The sequence below is a fragment of the Tinamus guttatus genome, unplaced genomic scaffold (assembly GCF_059628265.1).
Source record: "Tinamus guttatus ecotype Peru unplaced genomic scaffold, ASM5962826v1 Tinamus_guttatus_pri_ptg000327l, whole genome shotgun sequence".
NCBI lineage: Eukaryota > Metazoa > Chordata > Aves > Tinamiformes > Tinamidae > Tinamus > Tinamus guttatus.
In genome coordinates this window covers 8584460-8605002 of record NW_028288861.1, presented here as the reverse complement: position 1 = coordinate 8605002, position 20543 = coordinate 8584460, and the positions used below count along the sequence as shown (strand labels likewise).

Sequence of the window (20543 nt, the reverse complement as noted above, 5' to 3'; positions counted from 1 at the left end):
AGCAGATTAGTGATTCTCCTACCTTTGTGTATGAGCTAGTGAGCAGGAATGAAAACTGATGGGTTAGGGTTACAAGCTACAGTCCATGATCCATGATCTGACTGTTGCCTTGGTGTCTTCTGCAACAACAGCTATAAGTCACGATTCCAAAGAAGATGGAGGCAAGTAGGGAGGGAAGTGGAGAGGGAAAAATAAAAAAGAAGAACAGCCAAAGGAGATACCAATAAAATCACTCAGGCACATGTACTACAGCAAAGCTCCAGAATATGACTCTGTCAAAGCTCTCCACAAAGAATCATAATAGTTGGAAAAGATCTTCAAGATCAGAGTCCAACTGTAAACTCATCACCACCCTGCCTGCTAAAAGGCATCATGTGAAGTTCAAGTCCAGCTGGACACTCCCTTGCTTGAGGCAGAACACCAGATTCAGCCTAACTTCAGGCAGTTGAGGACAGCGGAAATCATTCAAGTGAGCTCCGGCATTTGCAGGCCACATTTGGGCTGGGAGAGGGGTCCACCATGGAATTCACAGAGCACAGCACCCAGAGCGGGAGCTGCCAGCTGGGTTTCTGCATGTCTGAGATCCTTTGCCTCACATATGTCTCCCTGGTTCTTACCACAGGCAGTTCTGCAGGACTTCAGAGATTACAGAAATGGTAGCTGCACACACCCTGCTTTGGTGTCAATGTCCTCTCCTGCATCCAGGAGCAAGCCCTTGCAATTGTACTTTAGACTTACAGAAAAAAATGGTGCAAGCACAACCCCCCAAACCATCCGATGAGGGAAGTGTCTGACAAAAGGGAAGGAACCTCACTACTACCTGACAGCATGTTTCCTGCCAAATGACCTTGATATTTTCTCCTCCTCCCACAGATGTATTCTGAATAACCTGCAGTGCCACGAGCAACTTGTTACAGCCCTGCTGTCTCAGGCTTTGCAGACAGCAGCTTGGCCTCACAATCCGTGTTCTGCTTTTCCCTTCATCACTGTTATCTAGAGACATGGGCCTATTCTCACAAGAGGCTGTTTTTTATGCCCCTCAGCTAACTTTGTTCTGGTTAACCCTGTCTACACCAATGTTGTGCGAGTATACAAATAAATAAATAAATACAAATGCAGAAATTGGGGAGTTGGTGGGAATGGGGGCATTTTTGCCCAAACTTGCTAAACCAGAGTCTTTTTCTTCCTATCTGGCCTAGAATTACATGTGTAAGAATGCAGGGCAGCATCAGTTTCCCCTGCTTATCCTACTCTGTGCATTTGTACTGAGACAGTTCTGTAAATATATATATTTATATACATAAAGTACACATATTCTGTAATTGAAAATCCAGCTTCCTGAGCAGCCAGCCAGAGCAGGCTGGTTCGAGCACCTTCCGTTCTCTCCCCAGATCGGAGCAGTTACACTGTCTGCAGGAAGGCAGCACTGGCTTCTGAAAAGAGCTGACTCCAACCAGCGTGGAACAGAGCAGCTGCACTTTGCTAGTCACAGTTGCTGGTGGCTTCATGAACATTGAGCTTGTGGAAAAGAAGCCCAATGAGGGAAAGAGGCCAAAGCAAGCACTAGTTCCTTCCCTTTCTGCACAAGGGGAGCTTCTGAGATTACCTGCTGTGGTTAGGTCCTCTCTCACCTGCAAACAGCTCTGCTTACTGCATGGTGCCCCTCAGACCCTGACACTGAAACCCTAACCTGCAGCCTTGTCCACACACGGCACCAAGCGTGGGGATGAAGGCCATCCCAGCCCTGATGGGGGCTTTGCCACCTACCTTCCTCCAGTCCTAGAGACTGGACCCCACTCTGCGGGTGGGGACAGGGAGTAAGAACTTGCCTCCATAGGGGGCTGGAAGAATGACCAGCCAGCTCAAAACAAGGGCAAAGTATTTGAGGGCTTCATGGTTAACAGGGAAAAGAAGGGAGCACAGCACTGACCCATATCCCATCTCTACCTAATAGGAAGACATGCAGAGCCCTGAAGACTCCACAAGGACCAAAACCTCAAAAATAAGTCTCAGATATTCAGCATGACATTAACCATGTCACACTGGCCTCCAATGGAGCTGGGATTACAGTCAATTGTCTGAAAATGCCAACAAGGAGCTTCCCCACAGGCAAAAGGTGACATGAGAAGAATTGAGATGATAGGATCAAAACTATAATTGTGACTCAGAAAGGGCCAACCCCATTCCTAGAAAGAACTGAGGTTGGGTACTACCCTGAGCTAAGAGCAGTGAACTAACAGGAGCAGAGAAGGGATCAAAGGGGATTTACTCACTGTTTGTTCACTTTCCAAATTGGCCTGCTGTCTTCGAAGATCAGCCTTAATAAATGCTGGGACACAGAAGGAGACAGAGAAATGTGAAAGCAATTAAGTCACTGTTCAGAGCCCAAATCATTTTCCCTAGTACCCAAAAAAGTAGCAGAAGCCCCAGAGGAGACAAGGAACACACTAAGGTCAGCAGGAGAAGCCACCCCCCTGACTGAGGAGGGCACTTCTGTGTACAGAGACTCCTTATCTCAGCAGGTGAGAGACTCATCTTTGAGACCCCAGCCAGCAGCTGGGCAGGGATCTCTTCTTTTTAACACAAACCAGCTGCTTAAAGCAGCACAGCAGCATTGCTGTGGCTTCTGTTATTTCTTGCAGGCACTGCTACACATAGGAGCCCTTCAGTTCACATATCCAAGCAGAAGAGCCACAGTATAGAAACAGAGGCAAGTCTTATTACCTGTCATGATAGTCCCCAGGAACAGGAAGGAACAAAGAAAGAGGTTTCCTGCCTTTGTCTCAAAGTGATCCATGATCTGTCCTTGGCTGATGGTGAAAGCAATACCAAAGATCTACAACAGGACAAAAGAGGGGTCAAGCTCTATTGCTGTTATGAAGCAGCCCAAACAATTTCCCAGCACTACCAAAATATTAGAGTATACAGGTCTGCCAAGCTGTTGGTCTAGCTAGGCTAAAACTTGGTTATAAATCCTTCCTTGCACCTCCTTGCAAGATGGGCAGACAGGTGAGCTTGAGAACTGAAATCTTCTCTCACTGGAGGAGAGGCAGGTCCTAGGTTGTTAGGAGCAATGATGGAAAAGGCACAGATGATCAGCATCCTGACAGATATTTCCTGAGCAGAAACAGAATGGGTCCTGCTACAGGAATGCCACTAGGATTTTAAAAAGCAGAGTCTTAAGGTGCTTAGATCTGAAGTACATGACAATAATCACAGACAAGAAAGTGGGGTCAGGGGCAGGAACTATGACTTGATCTTTCTGCCTAAAAAGAGGTTCTGGAAGGTAAGGAAAAAGAAAGAGTATACCTACCTGTGCTGAGACGTTAAGGAGCCCTGATGATGTTCCCTCTGATTCTGGATATGTTAACTCTGCAGCGAACTCAAAACCCAGGGGCAGGTATCCTGTCATGAAAAACCTGTAGAGAAACACATAGCAAGGAAGACTCAGAAGCTGCTAGGAGGAGGCCTAAAGAAGCACAGGGCAGCCCATACCCGTTACGATCTACAGTCACTGGCTGCACAGGATGTGTCCCCTAGCATCACTGCAGCCCACACAGCTGTCCCACTCCCTCACCGTGCACAGGTCTCCCTCCCTCTCTCAGATCCCTGTGCCCAGAGCCGCAGACAGCCTCAGCTGCCAGCTGAGGAGTGAGGCACCAAGGCAGCCACAGGTAACTGAAGGGCACCAATGCCCAACACAGCCAGGCAGCCACCCCGACCCACGTGCCTTTCATTCTTCCCTGCTAGGACAGCCCACTCCTATTTGTTTCTCAAATTTTTTCATTTGACTGCCTAGAGCATTCATTTAAGGCAACTGTAGTCAAGCAGGGCTACACTTACGTCCTGACTAATCAAACACACACCAGAGATGAGCAGAGCAGATCATTTAACCTGTATCCCACACGAGCGCCCCGCGCAGAGAGCAGCCGTGCCCGCCGCCTCCGGTGCCGCGTCCCCGTGTCCCCCTGCGCCCCGGCAGACGACGCGCGGCGCAAAGCGGCTCGTGCGAGAACTCACCCCAGCACGCCCGCCGTCACGAAGAGCACCCAGAGGGAGCCCAGGCTCAGCGTGAACGTGTAGACGACCATTCCCACCAGAGACATGATATAAACCACGACCGTTGTCTGCCTGCAAGGCAAAGCACAATCCAGGTTTTATTTAATCCTGCTATTCCCTTCCACAGATCACAGCACAGCTTGCAGCCCAGGGTGACAAGAAGGTTGCACAGCACTCTCACACCCTTCCCACAGGCAGAGGAACTGCATTCACACAGAGCACAGAAGGGCCCCGACACAAAGCAGGGCAGCAGGAGATGCACGAGCAGACATGAATGTTCCTGCCTTTCTGCCTTTGAGGAGCACTTTGCTCCCTGCGGGGTCAGGAATGACATGGCACCTATAGGGAGGCACCTAGGAGGTAGTCAAGAAACTCCTATCCTAACATGGGCTGACTGTTCCCTGGCCATGTGTCATATCTCCCTAGACAGGAGAGAAAGTCAAATCATTAGACTTAGTCAAAGATCATTAACCTTAATGACTGCTTCTCCTGGCTAGGGTTCTTGGGCACCCTCTGTATTATAACCAGCTGGACACATTTATGAGCAGGGGACTGAAGGGGTGAACACTTGCGAGCAGGAAAGCAAAAGGCGGAGGTGGCAGAAGGGGAATGGGAATGCTAGGGGAATGAACGGCGAGCTGTGGCACGGGTCAGCTGAGAAAGGCTGCACAGCCCCTCCAAGATTTGGAAGAACCACATACAGAAGACAGATCACACACAGAGGACACTTTTGAGCGGTCAAAAGAACTCTAGAACAGTGAGAAAAAAACAAGGATGCTGTTTTATGGATCTGTTTTTTTTTTTTTTTTTTTTCCCTGTGCTACCCAGAACAAGTTACCGTGACACAGCTTTCTATGCTTAAGCTGCCTGTCCTCAAGATGCAACCCACAACACAGGGCAACCTTGTAGCTCAGACCACAGGGTGCCTGGTGGGACTAGTGCTACAGCCAGCAGCCCCCAAGCCCCGAGCTCTGCCCCGTGCACAGCGGTGGGACAGTGGGGCCCCGCGAATGGCTCCGCACGGGGAACGGCGCGAGGAGCAGCGGGCGCTCGCTGCTGCCAGGCGGGAGCAACAGCCCCGCCAGCTTCGCCAGCACTGAGCCCACAGCAACTGCTGCCCCTGACTGCATAACCAGGAATTCCGCCCCACAGCCAAGGAAAACAGCCCTTCTAGGAGAGAAGCTAGCAAGGAGTGCATATCCAGGGAAGGAAGGAGGGAGGAAAAGGTAAGTCCTGTAACTGATTGAAATTCCAAGAGGATCTTGAAAGCAGAACAGTTACCAGAGTAGAAGATTAACTTGGGGGTGCATGGGGAGGGGGACTTCTAGAAACAAGTTATAAGTATATTCACAAGCTATTTTTGTACTCCTTAGCCAATCTCACAATCTTAATCTGTTAAAGAATGTGTTTGCTATCAGCATATACAATTTTACTAAAGGAACAACAAAAAAATTATATCTATTTTCACATTTAATTTTGGTTTTAGTGCAAATACTGTCAGAAATCCAACCCCAAATTGGTAACAGGCAACCACTATTATATTTGCAAGAAAAATTATCCAGTACACTGAACTATCACAAATAAAACTAAAATGTTCTGTTCTCCAGCAATGCTGGATTGCCGACAGCAAAACTCATGCCCCTAAGTAATTTCTTAGTCAAATACAAGTTTAAGAAGCTAACTTCAGACTTCAACTTCTGATTCATGCTTATAAAGATTCAAAAGATACATTATTTAGACTTTCAATACATTAAATTTTTCACTGACAAGTAAGGTGTTTTTTCTATTTTTGTTTTTAAAGAAAAGGAGTAGGCAAATCCCTTAACCTCCAATGCTACATAGCTTTAACATGTTTTTCCAGTACTTTTGTGGATAAAAAAACACCTCTAAGGGTAGCATAAAGGGGTTTCTTCTAGTGTAGTGTAGTGTGACCCACTACAGAGACTGCTACAAGACTGGCACATAGCCTGAAGGCTACAGAAGATAATATGAAGGACTGACCAAGAGAGGGGTTAGAGAGCAGCCCATGTGGTGAAGGACAGGCAGTAAAAGCCTTTCTCTGCCCACTATGGAGTTCCTTAGATATCCTCCCCCCCACCCCGAGTCCTCGTGCCTCCTATCCCCTGGCACAGAACAGCCCTGGAGGAGAAGAGCTGACTGCAAAAGGTCAAGGTTGATTCTCCATCTCCCTGGGCTGCACAGACCAACATTGAACTGGATGCTGTTTCCACAGAAAAGAGTCTCCAAAATACACAGAAATCAGTGCTAAAACACACACTACACAGTGCAAGCCTGGATGAAGGAGCTCTGACCCTGAGAAGCTTAGTCTCTGTCAGCAAGGACATTTGATATTGTGTCTAGAGACAGGTTTTGTTCAGTCTCCTCCCATCTCCCATTAGTTTTGGTCTCAGTGCAGAGTTCTCAGGCAGCCCCACAATCTTGCCCCATTTCCTGGGTTTATGGTTCAAACATTCAAGGGAGGTTGCATATGAAACACACCGTCTTCACAGCTGCCTGCGCTTGTGCTTTGCTCCTCCAGTCCAGGGCAAAGATGATGAGCTAGTGACCAGATGTGGCGAGGACCTTGTTTCACACTGAGGTGGTGTCATTAGTCAAGCTGCAACAGAGAAGTTCCCAGAACATGCAACTCCCTGCTGAGAACTAGAGTAGGCCTCTCTCACAGGTTTAAGCTAGTGGTGATCTCTGCGGGAATTGCAGGATTAGGTGGGGGAAAAAAAATGCAGAGTTGTACTCCACCTTGCCATGGGTACTTCTGCTGTGCATTAGCTCACTTGCAGAGGCTGCAAACTCCTTGCTTACCCACTTCCCTCAGTCATTAGGCTCCAGTAAGACAAATCAAACTGGATGCCCTTTGTGAAGGACAAGGGCTGCAGGTTGAGCACTGCAAATACACTCCAGCAAGCGCCCTAAAGCAGGACCCCTATTTGGGACTTGTACAGGGAGCTCTGGATGCAGCTCCTGCTGCATGAACCAGTTATCAAGCACACGGGTAGACTTCTGCTAAACCTGACTTTAGCAAGCACCTGCTTCAGTGAGAACACCATTTATGACAAAACAAAACACAAAAAGGACATTTTCTGCCCTGTTGTCCAAGCAAGACCCAAAGTTTCGCACACAAGCACAGGGTTTGACCAAGTCACAAACAGCTACTGAAGCATGGGGAGGCAAGATGAGGAAGGATGTTTCTCAGGGATGGCCCTTGCCACCGTGCTCACTAGTCAGAGCACAGCAAGACTACTGAAAAATGCCTACTTTTGCTTGAAAACTCATCTACCATAACCATCTGGGTCTTATGGGAACAGAAAGACATGAAGGAACAAGAAGGCATTTGCATAAAATCTTGGTGCTCTGGGCAACCTGTCAGGGCTGATAACCCAACAGGGCTTGATAATTACCACCACCTGGAAGAAGTGCAGCCAGCCTCCCTGAAAAGATGCCCTGTAGAGTACATGGCCAAAATTATGCATTTTGCTGTATCACCTTAGGACAACATGGGTTAAACTATCTCTGTACTCTAGGGTCTAGGAAAGGAGCCCAGAGCACCACCACGGAGGCAGGTGGTGCTACAGCTGCCAAGCCTCTACGGCAGAACCAGAGGGAGGACTGTGAAGGAGCTGACACACTTGTCACTTTGGTGACCCTAAGCTGCCCTGACATTCATCTCCTCCCAGTCACATTCCTTGCCCTCTTTAAGAGGCACATTAAAGAGTCCGCACAAAGGGCTGTGAGAAAGGGACCCTGGGAGGAGAAAGCCAGCCAGGCAGAGCACCAGCGGGGAGCAAGAAGGACCGAAAAGGATAGCACAGCTCTCACTGTTCAGCCAACGCCAGCGGCAGCTGCAGAGCAAAACACAGGCAGGGCCAGGCCCAGCCCAGCAGTGGCCCATCAGATCCCTGCGGCAAGGAAAGGCAAGGGGACAGGCCCAAGCTCACAGGGGAGCAGAGCTGGGAAAACACTAGAGACAAGCAACATCCACAGGAAGAGGGGCTGAACAAAAGCAACAGATGAAGAAGGGGAAGGTGGGAGGCCACAACCAGGTGCCCAGCGTAGCTGCTCACGAGGATGTTACGTGCAGCTCCAGTGCTCTCTGCTGTGCAGGCTGGGGGGACGGGCAGCCTTCACAGGCTTTACCATGAGTGCAGCATGTCCCAGCTGCACGAGACCCCGGATATGCCTCGTCCCCATACTCCCAGAAGGATCTCACTGTTGAGGACACTGTGGGGTCAGGTTCTAGAAAAGGAAAGAATTGGAGGGCTAGTTTGGTCTTCATGCCCCACATCCCTGTGCAGTCAGTTTTCTGTCACTTTTTTTCTGTATGAAGGGCACAGAAGAGGACAGCCTTGGTAAAATATTTGCAAAAGAAGAGATAGGGCAGAAGGGGGCAGAGGCACATCCACTACCCAGGGACTAGCTTGGGAAAGGCTGCCACAAGAAGGCCTAAAACTCAGGCCAGCCTAGGATTCTTTTAAACACACACACACAAAAAAAAACTACTACCCCATTCGCCACTACCCACATTTTCCTTCCCTCTCCCAGATTTTAAACATTTCATGGTCATACACACTTAAAGTATAAAACAGTGCTTAAGGTCCTGTGTCTAGTCAATGGGGAGAGATGGACACCTCTGAAATCCTGAAGTGCAGAGATAACAGCAGAAAGCAGCTGTCTGGAAGCAGCTAGGCCCTCTGCCATCTGTACACCGCCCTTTAAAAGCAAAGCATATTCAGAGAGGAGCGTTGACTAATCCAGTTCCTAAATCCCTGTTTCCAGGCTAGACTCCTTGTAAGTACGAGGACAGCCAAGGCAAATCAGCAGCCTCCAGCTGTCAGCCCTTTCCCTCAGGCAGGAACTCAAAGGTGCACAGGGAGGCCCATGTAACTTAATGTCAAAACCGTGTTATTCTAGAGGTGACCTGCTGTCAAAAAACAATCCCACCAAGGGTGGCCTGAGTTTTGGGACAGTTCTCCCATCACAACATAACCCATGTATCTGTGTGGGCCAAATATGTGCCTGTTAATTCCAAAAATAAGAACAGTACAGGGGCTGCTGCAGGGACTTGTCTGCCAAATAAAAGCAAGACTGCAAGGCCATATGGTGCCCAAGCACAGGAGATAGGGAAAGCCCAACTGGCTTTCACAAGCACAGCCTCACCCCTTCAAGGAACTGATGACGGGACACTTAAAAAATAATAATCCCACAAACATGTATATAAAGCTCTGCAAAACCTCGTGTTATTAATCTCCCCCTGCTCCACTCAGTCACAGCTGTAGCCTATTCATCAGCCAGCCTACCTCTCTGTCTCCCCCCTCTCCTCTCTATAAGCTGTCTAAAAAAAACATACTTGACATCTTTCCTTCCTGATTTTCATGTGCTCATCATTATATTCCTGATACTCTGAATGGTGAAGGGAAGGGGGGGGGATCTACTTAGAACATCTGGCATTCTGGTAGTTTTTTTAAATAGACTTTTAAATGAGACTAAATAAAGATTATGTAGCATTCAGAAAAATATTGCGAGTTCCATAGAAATCCACTTAGTGGGCTGCAATGGAGAAGAAATTCTTAGCAGAATTTTTCGTCATATAAGGCTATATCTAGTCCCAAAATACCTCCTGGAGTCTATAGGGTAAATTCTATGGGTGACATAACCCTACTTTTCTGTACACTCAGTCAGCTCTGTCCACCTGCATGGTCCTTTCAAGCAAACAGAGGCCTTGGAACAAACCCAGAACTATTTTTCCCCCATGCTACAAGCCCAGCTCTGGCTAGGGAGCCACAAAGCTCCTGAGCCCTCATGCTGCACCCTGGCTTGCCTCAGGGAGAGCCAGGAAGACCATGTGCTGCAGCAGAGTCTGGGAAGGCCCCCTTAGCACTAGCCCCAGGTCAGAAAGAGACGTTCTGCATCGCGCCGCTGGCCTGTGCGGTTCACAGCAGCTGAGTTTCCACTTCTCCGAGCTGCCAAGAGAGAAGCACTCACCTGCATGCAACGATCTAGAAACAGCAGCCAGCGACCTGCAGGGCTCTTTATCAGTCATCTGCTGCAGTTCCTGGGCACCTCGGGAGCCCTCCTCCACTACTCCATCTTGTCAGACAGGCCCCTTTCTCCTTGTCATGATCCCCGGACTTGACAGCTAGGGCCAGAGGTCTCCAGTAGCCGCAAGCCCACAGCTGGTCAGAGTCACCTGAACTCCCCACCACGAGACATCGCTTTTCTGGCCCAAGCTACCAGCTAGAGCAAAAGCAGAGGGGCTCCCCCAGGTGAAAAGCTGCTGGAAGGGAAGGACATTGAAGCTGCCTTTGTCCTTCAGACAAAGGTGCCGATTTATCACTTATTCCTGCAGTAAAGCCCTATCCTCCCTGACCTGCTCAGAGAGGAGGTTAGCGCAGTTCTCAAAGCCAGTGGCACAGTGAAAAACTCTTAACACAAATCCCGCCATAAGGCATCACAGGCACCCTTCATCCCCGAGGACACCCTGTGGAGGTCTAGGGGACAAGGACCCAGGGAGTCTTGTGAGGGTCACACGAGTTCCTGGGGCTGGCAGAGATGCAGGACCCCGAGCCGCCTCCCTGCAGAGGGTGGCAGGGTGTGCTGGCCAGTCTGCTCTGAGAGCCCAGGGGCAGCAGAGCCCACACCGCCTCACCGCATGCCCTGCACCCATGCCCTGGACACAGCACCTCGCTCTCTCAGGAGGCCTCTGGGCACCACATTCAATGGTGCTTTCATTAACTAGCACAGAGATTCACAGAAGCCAGACTGTAAGGGCACAGAAATGGCCTAGTCTTGACTTTGCCTGTGCCAAGAACTCTCTCAGCCCTGACAAAGCAGCTACTGGGCTGTATCTCCCCCTGTTCTACTAGGAGCTGGCAAGAACTCAGCCAGAGCCACCTCAGGACACGGCAGCACACCGCTCTCATGGCCACCTTGACAGGCAAGGTGCCCACAGGCTGGCACACGGGAACTCTGCCTTGCTCCATCTGCCTGGAAGGGAAGTGCCACCCCACTTGCATAGCCCAGACAATCCCTATCAGCAAACCTCAGAGACCCCTCCTTGGCAGCCCACATCTTCCCTGCTCAGACAGGCTGCTCCTTCTCTTCTCTACCCCCAGGCACCTCTCCCGAGGTCTCAGCTCCCTCTCAACAACCTCAATCACAACAGCTAAACTTCTGTCAGTATGACATAGGGGGAGTTCACATACCAACACTAAAACTCTCGTCTCAGGCCAACCCAAAACCCAGCAAAACAGACAGCAGAAAGAGCCAACACACACATTGATGAATCAACTCCTCCAGCCTGCAAACCTGCTGGGAAAAGGAAGCACCAGAACCAGACCTTGTATTGGCCTAGCACAGACCAACGCACTGCTCTGAGTTTCACTTAACACTATCTAGGTTTAGAAGAACCCTGTTTCCCTTTCCTGCAAATTCCTCCCAGCAATTCATTCCTGGGGAGCAGAGCTGAATCCACGCAGGCTTGTTCCTCTCACAGAACAGAGGCAGAACATAGTCACCAGGGGCAGAGAGGCAAGCAAGGGACTTACTTGTAGGTTTTGGTTCTATCCAACCAGATGCCGGAGATCAGGGCCCCAACCATGCCCGAGAGTACAATGGTGAGTCCAATCCTGCCAGCATTCACCTCCTCCCCCTGTGATAAGACACATACACACACAAACGCAGGAGCCAAGTCATAGCCAAAAGCAAGCAAAGTGCAGAGAACCCAGACAGGAAGAGACACCAAAGCTGCCTCCCCCCATCCATGTCTTCTGCTGGTAACATGCTAATCAAAACTAGAGTTTGCAAAGGATCTTTTGGGCCAAGCATGAGTCAATGCAGCACCCTATTCCAGCCTTCAAAGAGAAGTGGTTTGGCATTTCTTCCTGAGCCAGCCCAGGGGAAAGGTGAGCACTCATCACCAAAGTGAACAGGTGCTTGTAGGATTTAGGGTATCTCCTCTCAAAACTTGTGGCCTGCCATCAGAATTTATATCAGATCTGCTGGGAAACACTGGGACCAACTATGAGCTCACTGTCACTCAGTCCCAGCAGCAGGCATTAGAGAAGTCCAACTGCAGTGGTATCCCACCCTCCTGCCACAAGTGTGCTAGTGTGAGCAGTCCCAGGTGCAGACACCCCAAAGGGAATTGCTGCTTGGAACAGGGCAGAGGCAACGTCTAGAGAACTTCTCTAAGGAAAACACTGTCACTGCAGGTACAGAGGAGGTGTCACTGCTCACCAGCTCTTGAATGGGGTGCTGTAGAGACCAAAGGAAACCAGTACTCTAGCCAGCTAACTCATGCCAGAGGCAGCCAGGAGCCCCACAGCACTGGGGTGCTCACAGACTCTCCTTTGGCAGCTGGCTCCGGACAACGGCAAGCAGAGAGCCCCGAGGGCCAGCGGCACTTACTGGGTAGTGCTGGATCACCATGCGGTTCAGCAGAGTGGACAGGGAGTAGAAGCACCCTGTATTCAAACCTATGGAGGGGATAAAAATGCAGCACATTCAGAGCCTGCTACGACTTCCTTCTTGCAGTAGTAGTGACAGGGTAGAAATGCAGCAAGATACTTGATTCAGAACAAGGCTGCAGAGCACCACGGCAGCTGTCCAACCTGATTGGACTCAGCTTACTGGAAGAAATACAGACCGAGGACAGCCAGACCTCAACCCTCAGGAGGGGCTGCCTGCAGCCTCAGGATTGTTCTTACCTGAGCAGCCAGCGGAGAGGCTGCACACATTTCTAGAACTAAGATTTTGCAGGACTCACATGGCATCTCAACCCTTCCCACACACACAGCAAGACCCATCTTTAGAGATGCAGTTTTCTCCTCCATCTCTGCCAGGGAAAAAAAAATCACAAAGCACCTGCCTCAGCTAACATTAGTGCCAGTGACCTGGGAAGTTTCTTCCCAAAGAAAAACCCAACAGCACTCGCTCTCCTGACAGCCTGCAAAGAACATCCTTCCAGGCCAAGAGACACCAGAAGGAGTAGGAGCTGAGCTGACAGAGTGCATCAGGCACCTGGAGCATGTGTCTGCATGGAAAAAGTCTTGCCTTTTACAGAATATCACTGAAGTCTGGAAAAAAAACTGTGAAAGTAATTATCTTTCTGAAAGGGAAGTTAGAGCGACTGTTATACTCCTCAGCCACCTGGTGAAGGTTTCTCAGTATCACCCAAGGTGAAAATGGAAACCGTTGGGGTGATACTGGTCAAGTCTTATTCAGACACTGTTCCAGCATATGCGCAACTTTCATCAAGTTTCCTCTTGCACACACAAGAGCTTTGCTCTGGTAGATGAGAACATGCATATGGGCGCTGCAGGAGCAGTACTGCAACAACTATCCTCGCACCTTGGGTGATACTGAGAAACCTTCCCCAGGTGGATGAGGCCTGTAACAGCTGGCTCAACTTTCTTCTCAGAAAGTCATTTACATTTGCAGTTGGTTTCTCTATAAGGCTTCAGTGATACTGCGTGGGGAGGGAGATTTCACTACCAGCAGCCCATACGTCTCCAGAAGGAGGCATATGTTTAAAAATCTGGCTCAAATGCCTGAAATTCTACAGCCCAGATACATGTCAAGTTCCTGCTTTCCATTTTTCTTCTTCCAACCTCATCTAAAAGCAGGAATATTGCAGTACATGATAGAGAAGTACAGTTTAGCAGGCAGAGCTTTGTCAGAGGGAACAAAACTCTGAGCAGTAGCTCCAGCTCAGAGATAAGTCTCCTCCAGGCCTGAAGCCCTGAGCAGTCTTGCACCCAGCCCACCCCCTCCGTAGGACAGTAAGACAGTCACTGTCTTAGACACAGGACTGTGAGGGGGCGCAAGATTAACGGGTGGGGGGAGATTATACTTCCTTCACACGCCATTCCTGATGACACCACGCAGAGCTTGCTCAACAGCACGGCAGCAACGTGCACACAACAAAAGAACAACTCAGACAAGCAATTCCACAAGGTCATGGCTGCAGCAACAGTCTCTGCCCTGAGGGCATGTGCCAGGAGGGCACAGGAGAGGCTGGTAAGCCCAGTGACACACTCTGTATGTGAACCTTCCCAAAAACTACCCGGTAAGCGGAGCTCCAGTAGGGCCAACAGCCTGAGAGGAGGCAGAACAAACCTCAGCAGCCTTGTAGGCTGGCAGTGCAAGCCTGCTCTTCCCAACAGCTCACTACGGCAAGGCAGCCAAGAAGAGTGTAGAAGAGCTCTCTCCCAACTCCATCACTGCACCAGCTTGAAGCAGGAAGTTCCACCTCCATGTGAGGAAGAGCTTCTTTACTGTGAGCGTGACAGAGCCCTGGAATAGGCAGCCTAGAGAGGTTGGGGAGTCTCCTCCTCTGGAAATCCTCAAAACCCGCCTGGATGCCACCCTGTGCCACATGCTGTAGGTGCCTGCTGGAGCAGGGGGTTTGGACTAGGTGATCTCTAAAGGTCCCTTCCAACCTCAACCATTTTGTGACTATGAGACACTCCACAAACTGCAGTGCCAGGATGTGGGAATGTGAAAGATCACACATTCACTCTACCCACTAGCACTTCCCCTCAAAGCTGGGCACAAACACAGACCAGTCATCTGTGTTTCTCTGCTTCTCATCCAGCCAAGAGGACAGCAGCTTTGTGGGGACAGCCAGACTCGGCTGTGGCAGCTGAGCCTGCTGTCAGTCTGCCAGCTCCACAGAGGCTCTGTGCTGCAGGCGATTTCCAGGAAAAAGAAGGGTCTCTGCTCCCAAGCTGGGCAGAAAGGGATGTAGAGTTGGCGGCAGCACCTGGCACCGAAGTCAGACAAAATATTCTGAGAATCAAGACAATGTGCCAGATTTGCATTTGTGAGGGCTAGCAAAAGTTATAGGCATTTCACATGTCACAGTTGCTCAGTGAAATCTCTCCATGAATTATAGCCAGCTGTTTGAATGCCTCTAAAAGAGACAAGGGACCTTTCCACTGAGACTATGCCCACTTACCTGCACAGATGAGAAAAACAGCACTAGTAGCTGGGAACAGGATATCCAAATGTGCAGCAGCATCTGCTTCATTATTTAGATACTACAGCTTACTTGCAGTGTGCTGCCTAAGAACATATTTGAGACCTCCTCTGTAGTGTCTCTTCTGTTTTACAGAAACCAGAAAGGGGAAGTTTATTCCTGAAGGCTCCAAAAGAGCCCCTATTAACACCTGGACTAAAACCTACTTCTCCTGTAGCTAAGCATCTGCCATCTACCCGCCAGATTGCTGGTATTCCTCTTCCTTGCTCTCATCATGCTCCAGGACAAGGATCTCATTGTCCTGCCTCCTCCTCACTACTCCATCACCTCACCAAATGTTGTCTCCTTGGAGCCCACTTATGACTCCACTTTACCACTCTTTCACAGAGGTTTTACCATCTCTTCACTGCTGCCTCACTGTAGCAACCTGTAGTTCCAGTACAGAGCCCAACTCAGTAAATTCAGATTTTCTAATAAATACCCATTCTGTGTCATGCCTCAGCCCTATGGAAGCAATATTAGAAACCTTAGGGAAAAGGCAGTGTGAAGGTTTTCCTGAGAGAGAGCTCACACACCAACCCTGTGTCATCAATGTTTCCAGCACTGCAAGCCTTAGCACAGGAAGAGAGTTTGGCAACCACTGATAAAAGTATTCTGCCTTAGAGGTATGCAGACCCTTTCTGACCTGGCCTCACTGAGGAAGGAAGGTAGCAGCAGCTAGCAGGAAGAGGAGGTAGCAGCAGCTTTTGCCTTTGATGCCCAACACTCGCTCCACTAATAAAATAAGAGAAACTACAGATACCTGTGTTGGCTGGGGAGGATGATTCAGCTGCATGCACATGGCTGCAGATTTCCTAAATCTTGGTCAACATAGCTTTTAAGTCGAGTAGAAAGCTGTCTCTATTTTAAAGTCAGACTTGGGAGGAAAAAGAAAAGAAAAGTTTCATTGCTTTATCAATCACCATCTTTGCTGCCAGATGCCTAAATGTCAAGTTGGAGACTAACATGAAGCTGAGGCAGAGAGGAACAGCACAAACACACAGACCAGAAGGAAGAGAGGCTGAATTATCCGTTGCTCAACGGCTTTTCTACATCCCTTTGTAACTGCCAGGGAGGAATTATCCCAGGGAGATCAGATTCTAAACATGCTCTTCATACTGACAGCTCTCTTTTCTGCTCCAGAACCTGCTCACCCCTTTGAGAACTAACATCTTCCCCTCTCTTTACCCCAAATCATAAGCATGAAGGGAGCAGATGACAAAGTCCAGCTACCTGCCTCCAACAGTTTTTTTCTATCTCCACTTTCTCAAAGGGCATCAAGTGCTGTGGAAAAAAAAAAAGGCAGCTGCGATGCAAAACTGGAGTTTTAAGGTGATCTGAGAGGGGCATACCTAGGATGTTATCGCACTGTAAAGTATTTCCACCACCGTTAGCACCCTCAGCAGACACAAAGCCATGATCTCACTTTCTACAACATGAATATTCACCCACATGCTCCTTTGGGCACAGCTGCTGGCAGGACTTTAACCACTATTTGTCTTTGCTCCTGTGGCACTTCCACAGCTAGTACATAGGATGTAGGGACAGAATTCCCTGTGGACTAACTGGCTACAGTACAGCCTATTGGGGCATAGGTAGAAAATACATTCCCTGCCTCAGCTAAGAGAAAAAATAACATAACTTTTAAAACATGTCTCTATGTGACAATTCAGCATCAGAAACTTATGCAGCACATCCCACTGCCCTCAGAGATGCAGACCAAGACTGCTGAAGAAAGAGAAGCAAACAGCAAGCCCAACTGGTCCCCAATCTCCCCCTCCCATTTTTCATGGAGATTTCCAAAGAAGCCAGTGCAGGTTCTGTACCTACACATACCACATGACCTCCACCAGGATGCCTGCCTGCCACACACTTCTCTTGAGAAGGTTACCATCTTTTGGTATGCGTTCTAACAGGACAGTGAATTACACTCAGACACAGGACTAGAACTTTCTCAGATAAGGACCTCAACTAGTACACTGCAACTTACTAACTTACTGGGGGAAGAAAAAATGAAAACAGCAAGCAGAGAAAATCCCATGAACAGCAAATGGACTGGAGGAATGACGTGCAGTGCATCTGCCCTCTATCTGCTTCTTCCCTAGGCGTTTGCTTGGGGCCAGTGTAGGACAGACTGCTGGGCCACAAGGACCCCTGGTCCATGGCAGGACAACCTCTTATGTTTCCCTGGAACAACCCAGGCCTCTTGCAGCATTAGCACAGCACAGAGAGGGAGGGAGAAGCTAAGCATGACTGGCCATGAGGATTGCGTGGAGAGTGGCTAGCCCTTACCGTAAGTGACCATGAGCAGCATAAAGTTGGTGTTGCGGAGCAGGCGGAGGATCGATCGCACGTAGGAATATTCCTCCGGTGGTCTCGACTGTATCAAGGCCTGAGCTTGGCTCGGAGGGTGTGGAGGCTTCTCCTTGAACACTGGAAACACAGAATAGACGTACTTGTAACAGTGCACCGTGAAGCCAGGGCACGCACAGAGGGGAGAGCCATGCAAGGGACTAGGCTAGTAAAACCAAACGTGCAAAATATAACTGTCCTTAAAGTCGGTGCACAAACGTATCCAGAACAGGACAGAGCAGGGTTCCTCTAGCAGCAACTCCTACTATTGGAAAACACCTTGCCTTTGGTCAGCACTTTGTGTAGCCTGTCTGTGGCAGCAGCATGAGAGTTTGCAGGACTAATAGTGTCTTGGTCTGTATGAAAATGGACTACCAGCTGCAGTGTCTAGAGACACAAATGGGAATGGGAAAAACAAGCAGACAAAAGTGGCCCCGTGCCCTCCATGCCCAGTGCTTAGAGAGCACTGACCTATGCCAGCTTTTACTTCAGGCCTGGCTCTTCTTAGTATGCTCAAGCTCTCTGATGTCTCCAATTAGCACTACAGTAGCATTCAGAAATCCTAGTAATAGGTGATGCTGCTGTATTGGATGCTAGACAGCCCTACCCCAGGATCTTTAAATTCTCCATCTGACTCAGCCACCAGATGACATGAACAAGACAGCAAGAGGGGCCCATGAAAAAAATCACAGGGCCCAGCAGACCAGCCCTGCTCTCTGGTGAGTATTTCTATCTTTCATGCCAAACATCTGGCTGCTACTTCATGTGCTGAATGACATAATTGCACCTCCAGGATCCTATTACTTCCCTTAATGCTTTCTTCCCTTCACTCAAAACTGTTTTCCTTTTTCTTTCCCTGGGAACAGCACGTCCCTGTGATGCCATATTACTCGCCTCCTTTCCTTTACCCTTAAGAGGTAAACCAGCCCAAGGTGTGATGCAAGATCCAGCACCCTGTTGGCAGGTACAAAGTGGAAAGGTTTCTAAGGCTGCCTTTCAAAGGACTTACTCATGTCAGAGTTTTACATCAGCAAAGGATATAATCAAAGATTTGGCAGGCTTGCTCACCATTCTCTGCACTCCTCCTACATGTCCCTTTCAGCAAGGGCTGGAGGAGCAAAATGTAGTCTTACACAACACGGACAGCTGTGTGCTGGGACACATTGCCAGATGATTCCCCTTGGCCCAATTTTCTAGCACACAGGCCCTTCACACACAGGCTGATGTTCTCAGCTCCACCAAATTTCCATGCAAGTTCCCTCCTTCTTACCTATGACAACTAGGATGAAGAGGGCTGTTGCCACCCCTGCTGTCATGAAGAACATGATGCTGATGTGGTAGGCCAGCTTCTCCTCATCTTCCACATTGGGAACCAGAACGGGAGGGACCAGAAAGCCCAGGGCAATTCCAAGCTGAGCAGGAAAGAAGGGGGACACACACAGAGGCATTAAGAGCTTGGCTGAGCTTACTCCAAGTTCAATCACCTTAACAACCCAGTAAGTTTGAGATAAAAGCCAGCTACCCACAACTAGCAGACTGTAAGAGAGATGACAATTATCAGGATGTCCAAGGCAGGGTGTTACAATAGGCTTGAGAAAATTTAACAATTTCGTTCAGCAAAGTGGAGGTCTTGCTTCCCATGTTCTACCACATGCATGTTCCTACCCACACACACATCCAACAGCTGGTTTTGCATCTGTTCCAGTGCTCAACTGATCAACTGATAATCTGCCATTTTTTAAGGAGCTAAATTACCGGAAAATGAGAGCACGAAATTTATACCATGCTTTCTTGCTAGGTTGATGCATTGAGTCAATCTACTGTCTTCCAGATGGACAAGAGTAAGGACTGGCATAAAGGCTGCCTGCTCCTGACTAGTGAGATGGCAGTCTGGCTCGACTGCTTTAGGCCACCCTTCCCTAAAGGGCCCTCTCTGAAGGAGAATCTTATTGTGTTAGTAATCACACTTTCTGCACTGAACCAAGAGAGCCTAGAAAAACCAAGGTCAGGGTAAGAGCCAAAGAAGCACCGAGACACACACACTAACCCTGAGATTGTGTGATAGGATTTGAGAGCTGCCCCTTTGGACCTGCAGGAAGACACCGTGCAGCTCCCATGTCTGCTGTGCCAAGCAGGCCCCATGCCCACGGCGGAGCTCCTGCGGCAGCCGCGCGCGCTCCAGGGAGGGCACGACAGCTCTTCCCCCCACGGCAGGTTCTCCAGAAGGGAAGGCGGCTGCAGCAGTGCAGGCTTGGTCACAGCGGCGAGTGGGACTAACAGTGGCACAGAGCTTCACTGTCACCCTCAAAAGGGAGAGAGAAGAAACAGTCACTCTGATGCTTAGGAGTACAGCCCTCTTTTCAGAGGGTACTCTACAAAAGCCACATCTTTCTCTAGGTTTCACTATTGGCAGGTGTGCTGCAATCACCATTCAGCTCCCAAGCAGTGTATTTACCTGCTGCTCTGGCCTTTCTCAGCACTTCCAAACCCCTCGGACATCAGAGAAAGGGCCATACTCAAGCTGAACTGTTGCTCATCTCAGCAGTTTTCTGCACACTTTCCCCTATTTGGGCCAAAACCAGTTTTTGCTTTCCAATATCCTTCATTTTTTTTTCATTTCCTAGCTGAAGCCAAATGTTGTCATCATGGACAGTAACAAAGGACACACATAAACTTCCACTAGGTGGAAGGAAAGAGAAGAAAGAGACAGAGATGCCAGACAAGTGATACAGCCATCCTCATGTCTGCCTGAAGCAAAGATTTCCAAATCTCCTCTGGAGACCACACCATTTGCCTGGAGCTAGAAAAGCACAAACAGTGCTGGTGCAATGCTAACTGGCCCAACCCAGACCAGCAACAAGAAATATTCCTCCATTTTCACACCCATGCTGGTTATTCATGCTACAGCAATGCAGCCTCTGCAAAACCATTCCCCTCATCCCTACACTAAAGGAGAAGATAAGAGTATACAAAACATGGAAGTGAGAAAACATTGAAACAAAGCCCACAGCTCTTGCAATTTCCCTATAGGAAATGTGAGGTAGATAGTAATCCATCAGCACCAGCATGACCTACAGCCTTAGGACAGGGGACTGGATTC

The 20543-nt window shown here is 49.2% G+C and overlaps 1 protein-coding gene across 1 annotated transcript in view; it reads right to left on the bottom strand.

Annotated features, from left to right (window-relative positions):
- The window catches only part of FLVCR2 (FLVCR choline and putative heme transporter 2), a 33977-nt gene that overhangs the window by 2971 nt on the left and 10463 nt on the right, over positions 1–20543 (bottom strand). Inside the window, exons 2-9 of the mRNA XM_088529382.1 lie at positions 18714–18855; positions 17384–17524; positions 12481–12548; positions 11619–11722; positions 4021–4131; positions 3314–3419; positions 2725–2836; positions 2274–2329 (exon numbers count right to left, since the gene is read on the bottom strand). Coding sequence (XP_088385508.1) covers positions 2274–2329; positions 2725–2836; positions 3314–3419; positions 4021–4131; positions 11619–11722; positions 12481–12548; positions 17384–17524; positions 18714–18855 — 840 coding nt within the window. The remainder of the gene's footprint in view (positions 1–2273; positions 2330–2724; positions 2837–3313; positions 3420–4020; positions 4132–11618; positions 11723–12480; positions 12549–17383; positions 17525–18713; positions 18856–20543) is intronic.